The sequence below is a fragment of the Heterocephalus glaber genome, unplaced genomic scaffold, assembly GCF_053883595.1.
Source record: "Heterocephalus glaber isolate CG9 unplaced genomic scaffold, H.glaber_assembly_v1.0 deba00001600, whole genome shotgun sequence".
Lineage (NCBI taxonomy): Eukaryota > Metazoa > Chordata > Mammalia > Rodentia > Bathyergidae > Heterocephalus > Heterocephalus glaber.
The window spans coordinates 34,847,488-34,865,905 of record NW_028258372.1 but is presented as its reverse complement, the minus strand read 5'-3'; the positions used below and the strand labels follow the sequence as shown (position 1 = coordinate 34,865,905).

The following is an 18,418-nucleotide window of genomic DNA, read 5'->3' as shown; positions in this document are numbered from 1 at the left end:
GTGGTTCTTTTTTTTTTTTTGAGACAGCATCTTGCTATGCAGTTCAGGCTGGCCTTGAACTCACACAGATCTGTCTTCCTCAGCCTCCCAAGTGCTGGGATTACAGGTGTGCACCACCGTGCCTGGTTAGTGTTTCGTCTTTTACGAACTGTCAATTCAGATCGCTTGCTCATATTTAGTTAGAATTACTTGTGTTTTTATTGCTCTCTTTTTCTGAATTCTTTATATATTCTGGGTATTAACTTTCTTCACATGAATAGTCAAGAAATTCAGTCTCCCATTCTGAAGGTTGTCTCTTCATTTTAAGTTTTCTCTGGGGTGCAGAAGCTTTTGAATGAATTTGTGTCACCCTTTTTATCAATTATTCATTTTATTTCCAGGATATTATTGGCTATTACAATATCTTAAAGTGTTACCTCCATGTTTCTCTCTAGGAAGTTCAGAGTTTCAGTTTCTTCTCCATTCTCCTCTTTGCTCTCTTCTTCCTTCTCCTCTTGCTCCCTTCTCTTCCTCTTGTCTTTCTCTTCCTCTTCCTATCTGAATGGGATACTTCCAAAGATCTCTCTTCAAGTTCAGATATTCTTTCACCTTATCTAGTCTGTCGAGCTTTCTGACTGAATTTTGACTCATTCAACTTAAGATTTTCATTTTTCTTTCAACATTTATATCTCTTGCTGAATTCCTCATATATCTTACATCATCTTCCTTATTTGCATTGAAGTGTTTATATTCTCTTGGATCATCTATTTTTAATGATTATTTTTAATCTTTTAAATTCTTTATCAGCCATTTATTCCATTTTTATTTGTCTTGCATCTGTGGCTAGACAATTACAATCTTTGGGCAGTATCATTTTTTTCGTATTTCTCCTTACATTTAGATTTGTGCATCTGGTGAATCAGATGTCCACCATTTTAATAGTGTTCATAGTAGGTGGCTGTTTTCTGAAGATGTGTCTTAGGATGCCAGTTTAAGTAACATTGGCTTTGATTTTACCTGGGTATCACAAGCCAGCCTTCCTGTTGCTTCTTGGTTATCATGAATGAATTTGGACACAGTGGGTAGCATATGTGAGTAGGAGAGACTGACTGTCCTTGTAGGCTATGCAAGATTGGGGCACTGCAGCAGTTCAGGGACATGTGGTGTTAGACAGCAGCAGTTTGGGGTTCTCATTATGTGGCTACTCCCACAGTGGGAATGGTGGCCCATGCCAGTTGATGGGTTTCTTTCAGGCACTTGGGACAGTAGCTGTTACTTAACAATAGGCCTTGACACTGGCAACTCCAACAGTGGTTAGAAGCCTGGGACACTTGTCCCCAATCCCACTGTATTGCAGGCTCAAATGCTGCATAGGGAGAGGCAGTGGTAGGAACCAGACCACCTTTCTTTGTGTCACTCCCACATAGTCCTGACACCAGTGGCTGTGTTCCTCTCTACTGCTACTGTTAAGAGTCTACCTGAGAACAAACAGCACTTTGGTCCCCACCCATGCACATGCAGAGATGGAGTAGTGGTCAGGGCTGTTCTCCACAACTCTGTCAGCTATGCTGCCCACCCAGGAATAGGCAGAAGAATATGGCCAAAGCCAGGTAAAGATCCTCTCCAGGCCTCCTCCAGACAATGTTCCCAGAGGTAGGGTGACAGAGCTGTGGTATTGCCCAAGATCACCTCAGCATGCCCGTGTGCACAGCATCAATGGAGCCACAGTTTTCCCTGCCCACCCTGTCAGCAGGTACCTGTGTACAGCATAGGAAGAGGGACAGCACCTGCCTTCAATGCAGGTGCTGATTAAACCCATACATTGGTGGCCACACACTTGTTCTCAGAAGGCAAGTTCTCTGGTCTCCGGGTTGTCCACCACAACTCCCATACCTACAGTGCAGGGCAACCAGATGGTTTGAGTCAGAATCACTCTGCTGGACCAAATGACTTTGGCCTGGCAGCTACCCAAAAAGTCAATGCATGGGAACATCTGTGAGGTCCCAGAGATGGGAACACGAAGGGGTTTCTCACTGCAAGAGCCACCAAAGTCAGGCAGCAGCTCCCTTCTTAAGAAGGCTCCAGACCATCACACCCCGGATGTTTCCAAGATGACAGTCCTCTTCCAAGATTTCAGGTAACCTTTCTATCTGGGTGGACTGTCAGCCTGTGAGGACCATGAAACAGTAGCCAGGATGGTTAGCACATGCACTGGAGTTTGGTGGAACTCTCACCCTTAGCCCTAAAAAAGTGCAGTCCCCCTCCCCAGTGGTGAGTCCCTAGTGGTAGGTGCTGTTGCTGTTTATTTTAGTATGCTGTTTACCTAGATCTCTGAATCTTGCAAGGTTTCAGTCTCTTTCTTGCTGAATCCCAGGGTTCCCCCAAATTGCATATCTCACAGTGCAGCCGTCCAGCTGCTACCTCGGCTCTCCCGTGGAGGAAGAGGTGAGTGCTGAGCATCTCTAGTCAGCCACATTGAAATCTCGTAAAGTCCCTGTCTTGTAGCATGTTACTCATTCGCAAACTTTTATATTTCCGCGTTTTTTTCCCTTTTTGTTTTAAAATTTATGCCATTAATTCAGCTGGTACTTAGTACAGTATGAGTTCGGAATCTTAAGTTTGTTTTCATACAGTGGACAGTCGTACTGGTGGTAACTTTTCTTTAATGAAACAAAATTTTCTCACATAGAAGTCATCTTTTTATAGATTAAGTTCTCACAACACTCAGATGTATGTCTAATCTTTTCATTTTGTTCCACTACTCTATTTACCTATCCTTTGTTGATACCATCCTGCTTTAGTTTTGGGGAAACTTTTTATATTTGATAAATAAGTTTATTTGTTTTTAGTCTTGTATATTGTTCCATATGAACTTTGACACTGAGTCAAAAAAGATTTGAATGAACATGCATTATGAATACTATATAGTGCTTGATATTTAATATTCCCTCTCAAGAAAAAGGCTTCATTTATTCAGAATTTGCTTTGTATCTTTCAACAAGATTTTGTAATTCCCTTCACGTCTTACGTCTTTCACGCTCAATTATTTCTAAACATTTTTTACTTTAGCTACTATATAATTGCTCCCACTTCTATTACTAACTTGTTTTTGCAAGGGGTCTCCATACCTACTTTGCATTAATCCACCCATGCTCACCCAGTCTCACCTTTGTCTCAGCCAGCCGAGCCAGTTTCCACCTCATCTTCCTAGGCGACCTTCCTGTACCTTGTCTTGACTTCCACGTGTTCTTTGGCTGACTCCTTTAGGATTGAAATGTCACATCCCTCAGTATCTTACTTCCTCCACAGTACTCATCGTAACTTACACGTCTGTACTTGTTAGGGTTTAAATATGAATTGTCCCCCAAAGACTCGCGTATTGAAAGACCTTTAATGCAGCCATGTTCAGAGATGAGGCTGAGGGGATAAGAAGTGCTGATCTCATCGATGAATTAACCCACTGACGGTTCATCAACTCAATGGACGGTGAGGAGGGTGGGGGAATAGGCCTCTGGGATATGCCTTTGAAGGCTGTCTCTTCTCTGGCTCTTCCATCTGCTTTCTGACTGCCACGAGATGAACACTTTTCCCCTGCCATGAATTGCACTATGCTTCTGCCTTGGAGCCACCTGATATGGACTGACTGAAACCTCTGAAACCGTTAGCCACAATAAAACTTTTCCCCCTTCAAATTTTATGCCGGGTATTTTGTCTCAAACCAAAAGATGATGTGTGTGTATTCCTATTTTACATGTGAGGAAGTAAGGATTGGAGAAATTAAGTAATTTACCTACAGTATATTTCTAGAAGGGGGGTATTAGTTTGACGTCTGAACGTGCCCCCAAAGCCTCATGCACTAAGAGGTGGCACTTCTGGAAGGTGATGATTATGGTGCATTAGAGCTGACTTCCGGGTAGGCGGGAGGTAGTGGGGAGGCGGCCACTGTGGGTGAGACCTGGCAGGTTTACCTTCCACCCCAGCCCCTCCACTGATCTGCTTCCCAGCCACCATGCTGGGAAGCTCTTCCTCTGCCAGGCCCCTGTGCCATGACGTCCTGGCTTGGAGCCTGTGGACTATGGACTGAAACTTCTACAAACTGAGAGCCAAAATAAACCTCTGCTCTTCTAATTTGTGGGTTTTGGATATTTTGTCCTAGCGACAAAGAAAATTACTAAGGAATGAAAAATGGTCTCTTAGGTATTGTAACACTCCTGGTGAAAATAATTTATTCAAAGCCCGTAGTTACAACTCCTAACTCTAAAGTTTCCTTTTACATTATCACTTAACAATTTAAAATTAGATTTAGGTACCCAGGTGAATAATGGAGTTGATATAGAAGACTAGACAGGTAACTCCCTAAGATAAACCTCTCAAAATAATCACATAATTCTCTGAAAGACAATCTGACGAGTCTGTTTTAAATCACCATTTTACCAGAAAGTCACATGTAAAAACCGGGTAAGGACTTTGTGAAAGTTTTTTTAATAATTCAAGGTCTCGGGCTGGGGATTTAGCTCAGTGGTGCCGCCTGCCTCGCAAGCTCAAGGACCTGAGTTTGATCCTTAGTACCAAAAGGGGGGGGGGGGAAATCAAGGTCTCAGTGCCAACTTCTTTGTCAATGCCATTTTGATTTATAAAAGTGTACCACTTATATGGCTGCAGTTATAAATACATTTATAAGCATTTCTGAAACTGACTTTTCCAGTTAACAAATAGCTTTGAAATAGTTTGTAACTAAGCCCAGACACTGTGTTGTGGCTAAAATTTACTATTTTACAATTATGCATACACATCCTCCCTACACACATAATTAGTCGAAGGCTCCAGATTATAAAATTAGCCACTGTTCACTAGGATCTACTTGGCCTACAACTAGACATGTAAGGTGTATCTATTCTTCACCAGCCGAGCAGGTTTTAACCTCAACATTTGCAGGCCTAGTAGCAATCTTCATTTATTATGTGAAAAAAGAAAATTCAATAAACCGTAACACTGTTGGCACATTACAGTGACAGGAATTGAATCTATTGTCTGAGTTTCAGATTCCAAAGGTTCAAAACAGAAAAATGAATATTTTGACTTTTAGAAAATGTTTCTTAGTCAAAGACAGAAAGTGAGGCACTGAAGAGAACAGGGCACACAAAGATGTGCCTTCGTACATGCAGCTGGAAACCCGCATCTGACAGAGCTCTGCTGCCACTCGTGAGCATTCCGGTCACCCTGGACTGTTCCAACTTTCGAGGCTTCTTCAAAATGGCGAAGTTATGGAAATGTGTTAAACACGTTTCTGCAGGCTGTTATGTGAACAGTGGTAGACTGAGGCTGGTAGTAGGGATTCGTGATACACAAATTTTACAGTACTAATTTTTTATTTTTATATATTTATATTAGGATATTGTACAATTTTCAAAGCTAGTAACAGAATTTTGGTGTATTTAAAGCATAACAAAATAAAATATTTCACAAAACTCATTACAGTACTATTGAAATTATGCATCTGTTATAAACAATACATTCATTTTAAAGAATAAACATTTAATGTGAATAACATTTTGGTTAAAATAAATATCATGGTAAATGTCAACAGCAATACCCGAACACATGGATAAGAGAGGTGTTTTGTAATAGACACAATGTAGAAAGGTACAGCATTCATGAATTGATTGTTACTAAATTTACAATCACTGCACATTGTTGAGCACTTAATTTACATAGGGATACCCTTCATTCACTATTCCTAAACCTCAGCATACAAAACAAAGTTACTCCACATTTTCCCTGGGCAACTGGTACCAACACCTAAATAAGGATTAGAATCAGACATACCACTCATTTTACTGCTCCAAACAATTGAAACATTTTAATATAAAAAAATTTACTTATAAGCAGAAATATAAAGATAGCATTTTATAGGTGATCATGAAGATTAGAACCTCTAATCATCTCTATAATCCTTTGCAATGATCCCATTAAAAATTAAATTTGGATTTACAGAGTCTTCAGGAAAATTATAATATCTGGAACAAAAAATTTCCCTGCATGGAAAATAGTAATGAATTTCACTGACCATTAAATTCTTTCCAGCTATTTCTTTTTAGTAAATAAGACACTAAGAAGAAATATTTAAATCTTAAAAGTCACTGTGATGAAGTTAAGTTAATGAATTTTAGGTCCATGTATTCCTAAAGATTGTACGAAAAAGAAAAGTATCTTTTAACCACAAGACATTTCACTGCAGTCAATTATATTACATTAAAGTGAACACGACACTAGTGGTTAATAGAAACAATTCTACTCACACTTCTCGGGAAAAATCTATCGACAATTAGTGTAAATGTTATGAGTCACTAGACCAGGAAATACAATGCATTCAGCCCTCATAAAAATGACCGACCAGGTTTTTCCTTTGCTTATTCCAAAATAAAATTACCCTTCAGATATCATACACAACCAATTACATTTGGAAAAATAGAAGATTTTTGTACTTTTGCCCTTTATATTTCTAAAGTTTACAACTGACCTGAAATATTCAAATGATCTAAGAAAAACACAAGATGAAAAAAAAATCTAGTTCTATGGCTAAAGGTAGGTGCTCTCTGAATAGGAGGTTTTCTCGTTGGCAGGATAATCCACCCCAAGGTTTTATAGTGGCATGCAGAGTCCTTTAACAGTGCCTGCCACTCGGCCATTTGGCTTCACAGTTCTATAAGGAACCGGTTGCTACTAAGATGAAGACGTCTGAGAGAAATGAATCTCCGCATCTCCACAACAGCATTCACTAAACTCTGCCTATTTCCTAAAACTAAATTAAGCATTACCATCTCTCATCTTCATGTACAAACACAAGTTCTTTCCTCAAAAGCTTCTCAACAGAAAGGTTAATGTCATAACAATTCTGGCTCCAGTAATGGCCAGTTTTCATTTCCTTGAATATGTTCTAAAATTGTAACCACGTCAATTGAATTGAGACTTTATCAACATTCACAGGTACAGTATAACACACATTCTTTCTTCCTCTCTTAACAACATATACTTGCATATAGGTGGCCCAAATTTTAAAAAGTTAAAAAAATGTTTTCAATTGGAGAAAGTATTACTATCTTTTAAAAGGGAAATGTTCCCAGAGAATTGGAAACATTATAGGGTAAAATGTACACACAATATAAATAAGAAAGTAACTTGAAGACTATAAAAAATTTCTGAAGGGAACCAATCAGAACTTTAACAAAATCTTCAATAAAAACATATGCATTTAGATTTATAAACAAATATAGTACTGCAAGATTATTCAAAGAATAATTTTCAAATGTACAAAGAATAATAACACACAAAGAGCCTTGAGCAATGTGCAACTTTAAAAGCTATCACCCAAGCCAAAGTAACCCTTAACCACTTTATAACTGATTCATTTATACCATCTTACTGTAAATAGAATATCAAAGATATTAAATAAACTCTTCAGTGCCTGACTCACATTTTGTCCCCAATCTTTTCACATTTAATAGTTGCATTTTGAATGTATAAGCTAAGAATTTAAATGTCTCTCAGCTAGTTTATGCTTACATTTCTTATAAGAATTATATCGGAGAGCAATAATCCTAAGAACTAATACACTTCAAACTATCTCGATGTCCATGAATGACTACAAAAAGCAAACAAATCAAATATTCAGATTTGCAAGTTTTTAGAATGTTTAAATTATTCCTAAAGACACATCTTCAAGGCAGAGGGATTTGAGTATAAAAGATCATATACAATTATGAAAACACCTAGTTTCCTAAACTTAAGGCAATTAGAATTGAGAGGAAAACTCTATCCTGTTTGGTGGCTCTGCAAATATTCAGGTCTCACATCTACCCTGATGTATGCAGGATGCAACTTCATTGTTTGGCACCGACACTCGAAGCACAATTTATCATCAGAAAATGTATTGCATATACAGTAACTCCAAATCTGAAAACCTTTGGCGACTGCTATCATGAACTGGTTTCTTTGCTAACATGCAGTTTGGTGATCCCGAAGTCATTTTGGGTTTGCAAGAAGGTGATTAGAATGGTACAAAATGAAGCTTATATGAAAACTGGTTAAGGATTTAAAGAACATTAGCTCTGAAATATTATTAATCTTAACACCCAGACAAAAACGGGGAGGTATGATTTGCACAAAATACTTTAAATTATTTTGGTTGTGTTCTTCATGGTTCTGTGTGTTTAGCTGCTTGCAGTGCATGCGTGCATCCTTTTAGCTACATCATAAACATAGGTGATGTCTGGTCGCTTCTCTGGATCCGGGTTGATGCACACGTTAACTAACTGTCGCAGCTGCAAAGAAAAAACAACAGAGGATACTTAATCCAACTTTCTCAGTTATTTTTAAAGAAATTCTGAATACCTATATATTAAGGAAAGTACATTTTCTGACTCAAGTTTTCCTTTTAATAGAAATATGTAAGATTAGTGGCAATAGTTTTTAAATCAGATAAATATTCCAAGAAGTAAAGTATGATATATTTACCACAAGGAGAAGCTTTAAATAAGACTCATTTTTAACAGAAATTTGATCGGAAGATTCCAGTCACCAAAGACAGGATTTTAAACTATAAGACTACAAGTTAACTGTAGATAATACACACACGTATGTAACTCAGAACTTACTACATTGGCTTTGATGGTAAGTTAATCCAAAGTATAAAGATCAAAAGGAAAGATAATAGGATACAGAAAGATAGAACTTTTGCAAAAGAGAGGGAGACCAAGAGACAGAGGGAGGGGAGGGGATAAAGAAGAACCAAGATGTGTTATGTACATGTACCAACTTCTCGAAAATATACCACTATGTACTGCAAATATATACTCATAAAAGTCTTCTCCAAGGCAATAGGGTAGAGGTCAATCATATATATTTACCATGAACCATTGTATAAAAGTGTTTTATATTTTATATGAGAAACCATTCCTCTAAACTAATAGTATAAATTGTGAGCAAGGTAAATGTATTATTCTAATTTTCAACTGTGTGAGGTAGCATTTACATATCTCCATTTTGTAGACAAAAAGAGTTGAAGTTTCTATTACAGAAAAAAAAGAACATCTGAATAAATAAGAAAATATCTTCCTTTATGGGCCACATCCACCAAAAAGGGAATACAGAATTTTCTTCTCAATTCTAATTGCTGTAAGTTTAGGAAACTAGGTGTTTTCATAATTGTATATGATCTTTTATACTCAAATCCTTCTGCCTTGAAGATGTGTCTATAGGAATAATTTAAACATTCTGAAAAGTTGCATTAACTTAATGGCAATGTAGTTAGTAAGTATAGTTTCTTCAGAGTCCTCAACTTGTACCACAAAACAATTTTCAACAAGCAAAAACAGTAGTGACAAAACTTGTGGGCTGTTAATACTGGTGTGAAGGAGGCAATGCTGGGGCAGACGTTATTCTGAAAGATGCGTGTTAAGGAGCCTGCCAGGTGAGGGGTCAGGGTTGGAGGAAGACAGTGTACATAGTGAAGCGGAAACCAGTCTTGGTGAAAAAACTCTGTACTCTTGTGCCCTCATGTAAGTCACTGACTGGGGGATTATTTCTACATCTGTTATAGAATGAGGTGAGAGTAGATGATTTGTAAGATTCTAGAAGAAAATTTAATGGTATAATTTTTGCCACACGTGGTAATTTACCAATGTTTGATGGTAATCAATGGTATACCCACATTGAGGGGGCCTGAAGATATCAATTATATCCCTTGCAAAAGAGCAGGGAATAGCATTAAAATAACTTTTAAGGAGTATAGTAATACACTGGGCATTTTATTAGGGTAATCTAAGAGAAATTTAAATCAGAAAGAGGTTGGCATTTTACCAGCCAAAATCACATGTATACAGTTATGCGCAACTCAGAAAACAGTAGGAGAGTGCTTATATGATACTTATATTTAAAAGGCTATGTTCTAAGTTGTCAAGCTGGCAGACTTTTTTTTTAGACAGAAAAATAATAAAGGAAGCAGAAAGGCTGGCAGGAAAAGATGATACAGAAACTACATTTAACCAGTTGCATCTGCAACAAATTTTATGGGTTGCTTTTTTACTGCCACATTCTTCAAACTGGTTCATCAACTGCACTTTTCCTGCACCTACTGACAAGAAAAGATTTGGTCCCAAGTACTCCTTGCATAAGGAAAAACCACTTCAGACTAGAGACAGAATGACGCAAGTTTAGCTGAAGAAGAAAGTGATTCTGTAACCTCTTCGAAATGAAGGATGAAACTAGAAACAAGGAGAAAAAGAATAAGGTAAACAGAGGAAGGGGGAGCGCCAGTTGCTTCTCAGCCACTCCTTAGGGACGCCCTTTCCCAGGGACATCAGGAGCCCTCAGAGACGGAACCAGAGCCATCCGGTTTTTCTCTCCCTAGCTGTTCAGTCTCCAGCACTTATGGTTTATCATAAAGAATTTTCTTTTCCAGAGGAATTACTGACAGCTCTATCACTGTATAAAATCAGATATATAAAATACAGATTATGCATGCCTCATCAATTTACGAATCTATTATAATTTTCTTACACGGTTTGTAATATAATGCATAAAATTTGCAAAGAAAATCCTGAAAATTAAAACTTTACTTTGGCAGTTGCTTTTCCTCATTTGCTGCAAAAAATAACTATATTAGTTTCTTTTCTGAATGCTATAATGCTTTCTTTTAGATTCTATCAAATACCACTTAGGCATTTGTAAAAAATTGCTATGAAGACACTCCCTGATGCCATTACTAATGGATTCTTATGTGAGATATTTCTATTGTAGTAGGACAAAATTTTGTCTTCAGGTACATTTCCTACATAAATACAATTTGCGTACTCCAGAAAATATGTGCTTAAAGCTGGTATGTAAGAAACACTCAGGGGCCAGGATTTAGCTCAGTGGTTCCATCACCTGCTTTGCAAGTGCAAGGTCCTGAGTTCGATCCCCAGTACCAAAACAAAAACAAAAACAAAAACCACTCTGCATTTTTACATGATTTAATTTATTCAATTTCATAAAAACTCTATAGGGTGGACAGTATTACAACAATAGTTTTACAAAGTAGTAATATTCCTAAGGTTACAAAGGCATTAAGGGGAAGGGCAAGGAATGGAACTGAAGCAGGCTCATTTCAGAGCCCAGGCTTTTAATACTATGGCACACTGCTACAAGAAAGTTCTAAGTTGGTCCACAGGTTTCCTCAAGGCCACCTCTGCAAAAAGATGGGGTGACTTTCCACACAGTCAAGGGTAGACTGTTAGGCTATTTGATTTTCATAAGATGGTCAGCTCTAATACCCATTACTCTGGATTCTAAAATTAATGGATCTGTCTTCCTATTTCATAGGCCAATTTGGACCAAAGAGAAACCAATAAATTTTGTCTGGAGCTCAGCAAAATTCATGAGATATAGAAGCCTACTTTATCCAAGAGAGATACTCTTAAATGATGACACAAACACATTCAGATAGTATTGTGATGAGAGTGCCAATTTAATGTTATTTCTAATCTAACTTATTCATAAAAGTGGCATTAACTCCAAACAAAATATACTTGAATTTTAATTTGGAACAATTTCCCTATTCTAGATAATAAACTTATACATAAGAGGCTTAGCTAAGTGCTAGGATGCTTGCCTGGCATGCAGGAGACCCTGGTTTCCATCCACTGTACTGCAAAAAATAACCAAACCAACTTACATAATAACCTCACAAATATAAAAAAATGACTAAATAGTATGTCATATTGTCATTAAATAATTAAAATCAGATTTGAGACTTCCTTCAATGTTAGTCTTATGTGTTTTGTAAAGTTCCTATAGACCACTGAAAACAATTTTTATATGGTTTATAACTTCATAATCCTTTGGACAATTACTTTAAAAATCTTTAACAGTTATCCAATACTTTGCAATGATTGAAAAGTATCATTATTAACCATGTTCAAGGAAAATGTATCAAGATAGTAAAGTTAAGAATTCTATCTATATTCTTTATGACAGGTTTTAACTTCTAAATATTAGGCACTAATTTACTCAAAAGAACCTTCTGAACTTGAGGGAAGCAGCTTTCTATTATTCTGACTTGTAGAAATAATTCTATGACCAGAATGTTACAAAATTAATAAAAATGAGTAAAAATTTCATGACTTCATTATCATAAAAATGTATTTAACTTTTTACTTGTTTGTAAAATATGTATATTTTGCTTTTAAAAAAATTATTTTATATAATATGTTAAAAATAAGGCAAAAGTAAATTTGAATATGCAAAAGCCTTTATAAAAATCAATAAGAAAACTTTAATTCGCATGCTTCAAATCAAAACATAAAGCAAAAATGATAAAATGAATTCTCTGTGACGTCTAAAGGATTATGAAGTCATGAGCCATGTAGAAATTAATGAATGTTTTCAGTAAATAAAATACTAATATATTTTGATCTATATGTTTCCAAAGAAGTATCAGAGCAAATAGTTTGAAACCAAAAATATTAAAAGGAAGAGAGTGCTAACAGTCACTGTTGTCTGTGTGATAACCAATTACAGACTAAGTTCTCTCACATACAGATAATAACAATAGGGCTCTTTGTGCAGTACAGCATTAGGTCACTAACAGAACCCTCAACAGAATAATAAAGACTAATGCTATTGGTACTGTTTCCTTCTCACCCCCATCTTAATCCCTCTGAGACCAATTGCCTCCCACATATAACCAGTTTCTATCTATCCAAGGACACATTTTAGCACCCCAATGTGGGTCTAATGCATTAAAGTACACTATATTTTAGAGCTTTAGATATTTATACAAAATGATTAGGTGTATCCAACTTGTACACCAAAGTGTCAGTAGTGACTGACTTGGGGGTAGAAAGAAAGGGAAAAGAAAGTCATCTTATACAGCTACAAGGTAATGCAATGACTATATTTCATGACTGAAGACCATTTAGCGTCTTTTAAAAACTAAAGGCTTATAGTTACACAGTATTGTAGGATCCCACAGGATGTGAAATACAGGCCACCATTCTGGATTTGTGTCTTCAAGGAGCAAGTCTCCAGCGTCACTTCAGAAGCACAGGTGAACAAAAGGCTTGCTTCAATATATTTTTTTTTAAAAAATGGAACATCAAAGCTTAAATATCTGATCTTACATGGCAACTCTTAGTAAGGTGGCCAACTGACATAAATGATGAGAATATCAAACTTATTAAAATAATTTTTAGGAAGGAAAATCAAGTGTTAATAGGTGTTTAACATTCAATGCAAATTTTAGTAATGGAACAATTACGTATCTCTGCATTTTAAGGTAAAATATTGTTATCTATTTTGACATCTGAATAATTACAGGAACTTCAAAAACATTTGGAAAATATTTATACAGAATTATTTTCAAGCACTATTTGTGGCATATAATATAATGTCCTTCATTTAAATAGTCTTGGAACAATATATTAGGAAGAATTCTCCAACACTAAAGTAAGCCACATTTGTTAATTTCCAGTACCGAGTCTAGGGAATTCATACAGTTCTTTAAAATTTCATGGTCTAGCAACTAAAACACAAAAACTATAAAATAAAAATGGGTAGATTGCTCAAATGAATAAAAACATTTAGATGCAAAAAAAATCCCCTGACACTTTTCATTTTTTTCCTTAGTTACATAAAGTAGCTCTTTCATGAACCAAAGGTCATGTTTTTGTCACTGATTCAACTTAAAAATCTTCTTTAAACATTTTCCGAATTAAAGAATCAGGGTTTAAAAATATCAAAAATTGGTTATAAGTTTTAATCTTCTTTAATGATAAATATTGGGAAAATAAAGTTTTTGTTCACCATAGGATGAGCCCATCTGATATCTTCATGTATGCAGATTTACCTACTCTGATATGTGAAAATAATTCCTACTATTCACACAGTTTCCTCACTCTTTCATTTCAGTAATAGCCCCTGAGTTACTACTAGCAGAAGAGTACTCTGAGTAAATGCCTGATGGTGCCTTCTAGGGAGAGATTCCAGATAAACATGGCAAGTGAAAGGGTCAGGAGGAAGAGGAGAAAAACCATTAACCTGCAAATCTATAGAAACCCTGACATGGTCAGTCATCAGCACCCGTGTAATTACTCTGGCTGTGTGGTCCTGAAGTGATATAGGGGTAGGCCACGAGGTGGAAGCCCCCTGAAGTCCAGCACTGGCTCTCAACACTGTCTGGATCCCCACTACTCATATGTAAAATGAGAATAGTCCTTATCAAAAAAGCTGTTATACAGATTAAAGAAAATGGTGATCTCAAAACATCAAACAATTCTGTATTTTACTAAAGCCATTATAGTCTCCAATAAACTGAAATCAGTTTAGTTGAAATTAAAAATTTATTATCGTTATTAATATAAAACCAATCATAGGAAGAAAATTAAATAATTGTATTAAATCATTGTATTTTAAATCTGGAAAATCAAGATGTCTTATCTCAAGAATAATAAAAAAGATGCTGCACACATTTGAGTGGAGCAGCAGGGAAAATGCTGTCAGCCTGCACTGCTAAACTATTCCAGGAGAAGCCAGGAGAGAAAGAAAAACCCTGTTCTCCTGCCTTCCCTTTCTCTAAGGGGAAAGAAGAGGAGACCTTGTTCAACTAGGAAAGGAAGGCAAAAATAACAAAGGAGATTAAAGCAAAGTGTAAGTGTAAGTTTATTTCATTAATTTTTTATTAGTTCTCTTGACTGGATGTGATCTTTTAGGTTGATAATTTAAATATAACTTTTATATCTGAGACATGGTCCCATTAATTAAATTTAGTAGAGAAATATTTTTTATCTGTGGGCTGGAGATCTAAAACCACAAAATGAATAGATATTTAATGTAAATAATATGAAAACTGATCACTGTAGTAATTATTCTGATTTCCAAATCTTATTTTGGTTTCTTCACTTACAAAAACTAGCAAGTTTTCAAAAATATAATTAGAAAATACCCAACTACTTATATCATGTCCAAACCTATCTGTTTACATCTAAAGTGAAGTCTTCTAAAAGCAACACTGAGGCACTCTACTCAACACTGAGGCACAATTCTTCACATGTCTTTTCTATTTACACTGAGCTTTTTGATAATAAATACTTGAGTCTATTTTCTGTATGATATTAATGCTGAGGTTTGTAGGAAAATATCAGTTAAAATTAACTCACTTTATCATTTTCTAATCACATATTTACTATTTCTCATACTAAGAGTCTTGAGATGATATACTGAAAAAATATATAATTTTGATGACCATTCCAGTGTCTCTCAAAGAAATTGAAAACTGAAACTAAAGGAAAATAATCTCTTGTGTTTCCCAGTAAATGGCCACTGGACATTATAGAGATGCTGCTGCTTATGTAAAAGAATGAAAAAAAAATAGGGATTCATATCAATGAGAAGAAAATCATCATATTTCCTGGTCTATCTACTGAACAATTCTCTGATTTACAAGATAGTTCTCTGGAGAAGTTTCTCACATTCACTGTCATTGGTTGGGTCATAATCCTGTTTTTAAATTTATTTCTTTACTCTCCCTCAATCACCAAACCTTTAAAAATCTGTCAGACCACAGAGATACAGACAGAAGCTTAAGAGTGGTGGGGGAAACACACATGAAAAGAAGCAACTACCATGCAATGTGTTGGCCAAGTAGGTGGAGGGAAAGAAGAGACCAGGAAAAACTGTACCAGAGATGCCAGCAAAACTATGTTTCAATCAGAATTAATTTTCCCGGTAGAGAACAGAGGAAGAAGTATTTCAGAAAGAGGAAAGAGCATCTCTGAAAACATGAAAATGCACAGAACTTCTTGTAGAACTTGGGAAAGAACAGTGTGTCCCATGACCACTAAGTGTTGAGGGATAAGCTCAGGTCAGGCTATGAGCAGCTATTTGAATCATAGCTCCTCAGGTGCAGAAAATGTTCAGTAAGTATTTGTTTTACTACCACCAACACCACATTTAATTTAAACTAGGAGTTATCTAAGAGAAGGCATCGTTTTTAACCTAAGATTTTTGTTGAGTACTTTCCCCACTACATGGATGAGATCATTATTGACAAAAACAATAAGGAACATCAAAATAAATAAAATTGTCATAAAGCAAAATATATAATTTCTAGTATCAAGTGTAGCTGAAATTTCAATCTGGAACCCTAATTATGTGTATATAATAGCATAATTCAAAAGAAAATATTTGACAGATAAGATTTGCTTAAGCATACTACTTTTCATTTTTGGTTCCTAATGTTTAGCTGTTTTAGCTATATATTTTAGACTATAACCCAGGAAATATAAAAATTGGAAGCTTTCAAACCCTGAGTTCTTCTATATGGAATGATCATATCTAGAAATAAATTTTGCAGAGTTCCTACCAATTGAGGCTTGGGAAGGTATAGATGGTAGTCTCATGAAATGTTCCCTTCAAATCATTTTTTGGAAGTAGCCTTAAAAATGTGGCCACAGCTATGCAAATTGGGTAAGTTCGTAAATGCACATTTGATAAATTAATTTGTGTAAATTTTATTTTTCTGAGTCTTACCATTTTAGCTATAAAATTGACACAATAAATAGAGTTTTAAAGTAAACGTTCACTGTTAAAAAACTTTGTTTCACTTTTCATTTGTGCCTATATTTTGCTACACTAACAAATTAGAGGGTAATTTGGATTTTAAAAACACCTGCAGAGGTTACTTTATAAAGAAATATTTAAGGTTATTATGGCAGCACCAAAACTATTTAGGCTTTGTTACAACCGTGAACTCTGAATAATAATTTTGTAAACAAGAGTTCCTAAGGAGAGAAAATATTTATTAGCACATCTGCATTTCAAAGCTCTTGTTCTGAGAACTCTTCTACATAACTCAGAATATTACAGTAAGACTGTTAGTCTGTATATTTTTCTAATTCATTTCTAAGAATTATTTTGCACATTTACCTAGATATTATGGCTTTCTATTTCATTAGGACATGACAGATTTTTACCAATATGAGGAATTGCCTTGTCTTTTTGGCAAGTACACCACATAGCGTGTTTTGCTTTACAGCTCTTCTCAAAACTGGTAACTATACACAGTGAAGTAAAAAGTGGAATCTATTTTATTCTCCCAACTCGAAGACCTTCTATCTGGGCCAGACTTTGATATTTGCCCCTTGGCTGAGAATCCGCATATCCAACTTCACACTTAGCTGCAGTGAAGTAGCCCTGCAGGCAGGCCGACTTCAACGAACCACTAGTGGTATCATCATTAAAATCCTGCTGAAGGTCACCATGGTAACCGCCTGCTGAGGCTTCACTGCTGCACTCGGCATCTCCTAATCAGCTACCATGTGAAATGCAAATTCAGACAGTCTGAAAATTAGTCAAGAAGAATAGGGGATGAGGATGCAGATATGTGAAATATTCATGTGCTTCATGGAAAAAAGAAGACAGCATGAATGACACAACAAAGAAAGGCCCCTGACATTCTTGCTATCATTTTGCATTAATGTTCACACCCTACTGTATTTCTAGGCCTATAGTTCTGAAGTTGGTTTTGTGAAATGCCGTATTTATATTCTATACTCAAAATAGTAATTAAAAATGGCTAACATAAGAGCATTAACATCAAATAAAGATAATACTTCTAAATTATCACAACCTTTTAAGAGCTTATTCTAATTACCTGGATATTAATGCTGTGAAGCAAAAAAAATAGGCATCAGTGATTATCAGTATCAAAACTATTAGAAGAAAATGTAGCTATTTCAATCTAGGAACACAAATGCTTTACATAGGGTAAAAAATTCTTTAGAGATATTTATTATTCAAGTTACATGGATTCAAATTTCCTTACATAATACTAAGACCGGATGTTCATTCCACAATAGACTGACAAGATTATCTAATAAGTGAACATTATAATTGTTTTATACTTTTCTTTTGCTCCTTTCCATTTTCCTGGGGCAAAAAATCAATTGCTCATGAGATGAGACATCCTAATATAAGACAGTGCTCTCTCTGGGTAGGTCTCCAATAAGCAGTCCAAAAAGAGGTTATGTGAACACATCTTCCTTGACCTCAGACAGTGCTAGTCTGCATGCTTCCTCCTTAAATATTGGAAAAATCATAATAGGCTAAAATATACTTTGTTCAATAAAAAACTGGATGTTGGATAGAGCCAAAACGATTCATTTCAATGAGTTATGAAGGTAGGAAAGGATTCAGATTCAGATCTTAAGGTAATGTCTTCAAAAATTTTCAGTCTTATCCAATATACTTTTTAACATGTCTACAATGATAACCTCAAAACATTTCCCCAAAGGAATTTGAGTGTTAGCAGTATAGGACAGGTAAGGTCAAAGAAAGGGTAAAGCTTGAAGAATACGGTTCAGAGATATACTGCTAAGAGATACATATTTCAACTTTTGGAAAA

The 18,418-nt window shown here is 35.8% G+C and overlaps 1 protein-coding gene across 2 annotated transcripts in view; it reads right to left on the bottom strand.

Annotated features, from left to right (window-relative positions):
* Window positions 1-4,917: 4,917 nt before the first annotated feature.
* Nek7 (NIMA related kinase 7) overlaps window positions 4,918-18,418 on the bottom strand; it is a 143,131-nt gene continuing 129,630 nt past the window's right edge. For both annotated transcript variants that reach the window (XM_087193863.1, XM_087193864.1), the window contains exon 10: window positions 4,918-8,300. In XM_087193863.1, coding sequence (XP_087049989.1) covers window positions 8,190-8,300 — 111 coding nt within the window. In that variant the 3' untranslated portion in view covers window positions 4,918-8,189. The remainder of the gene's footprint in view (window positions 8,301-18,418) is intronic.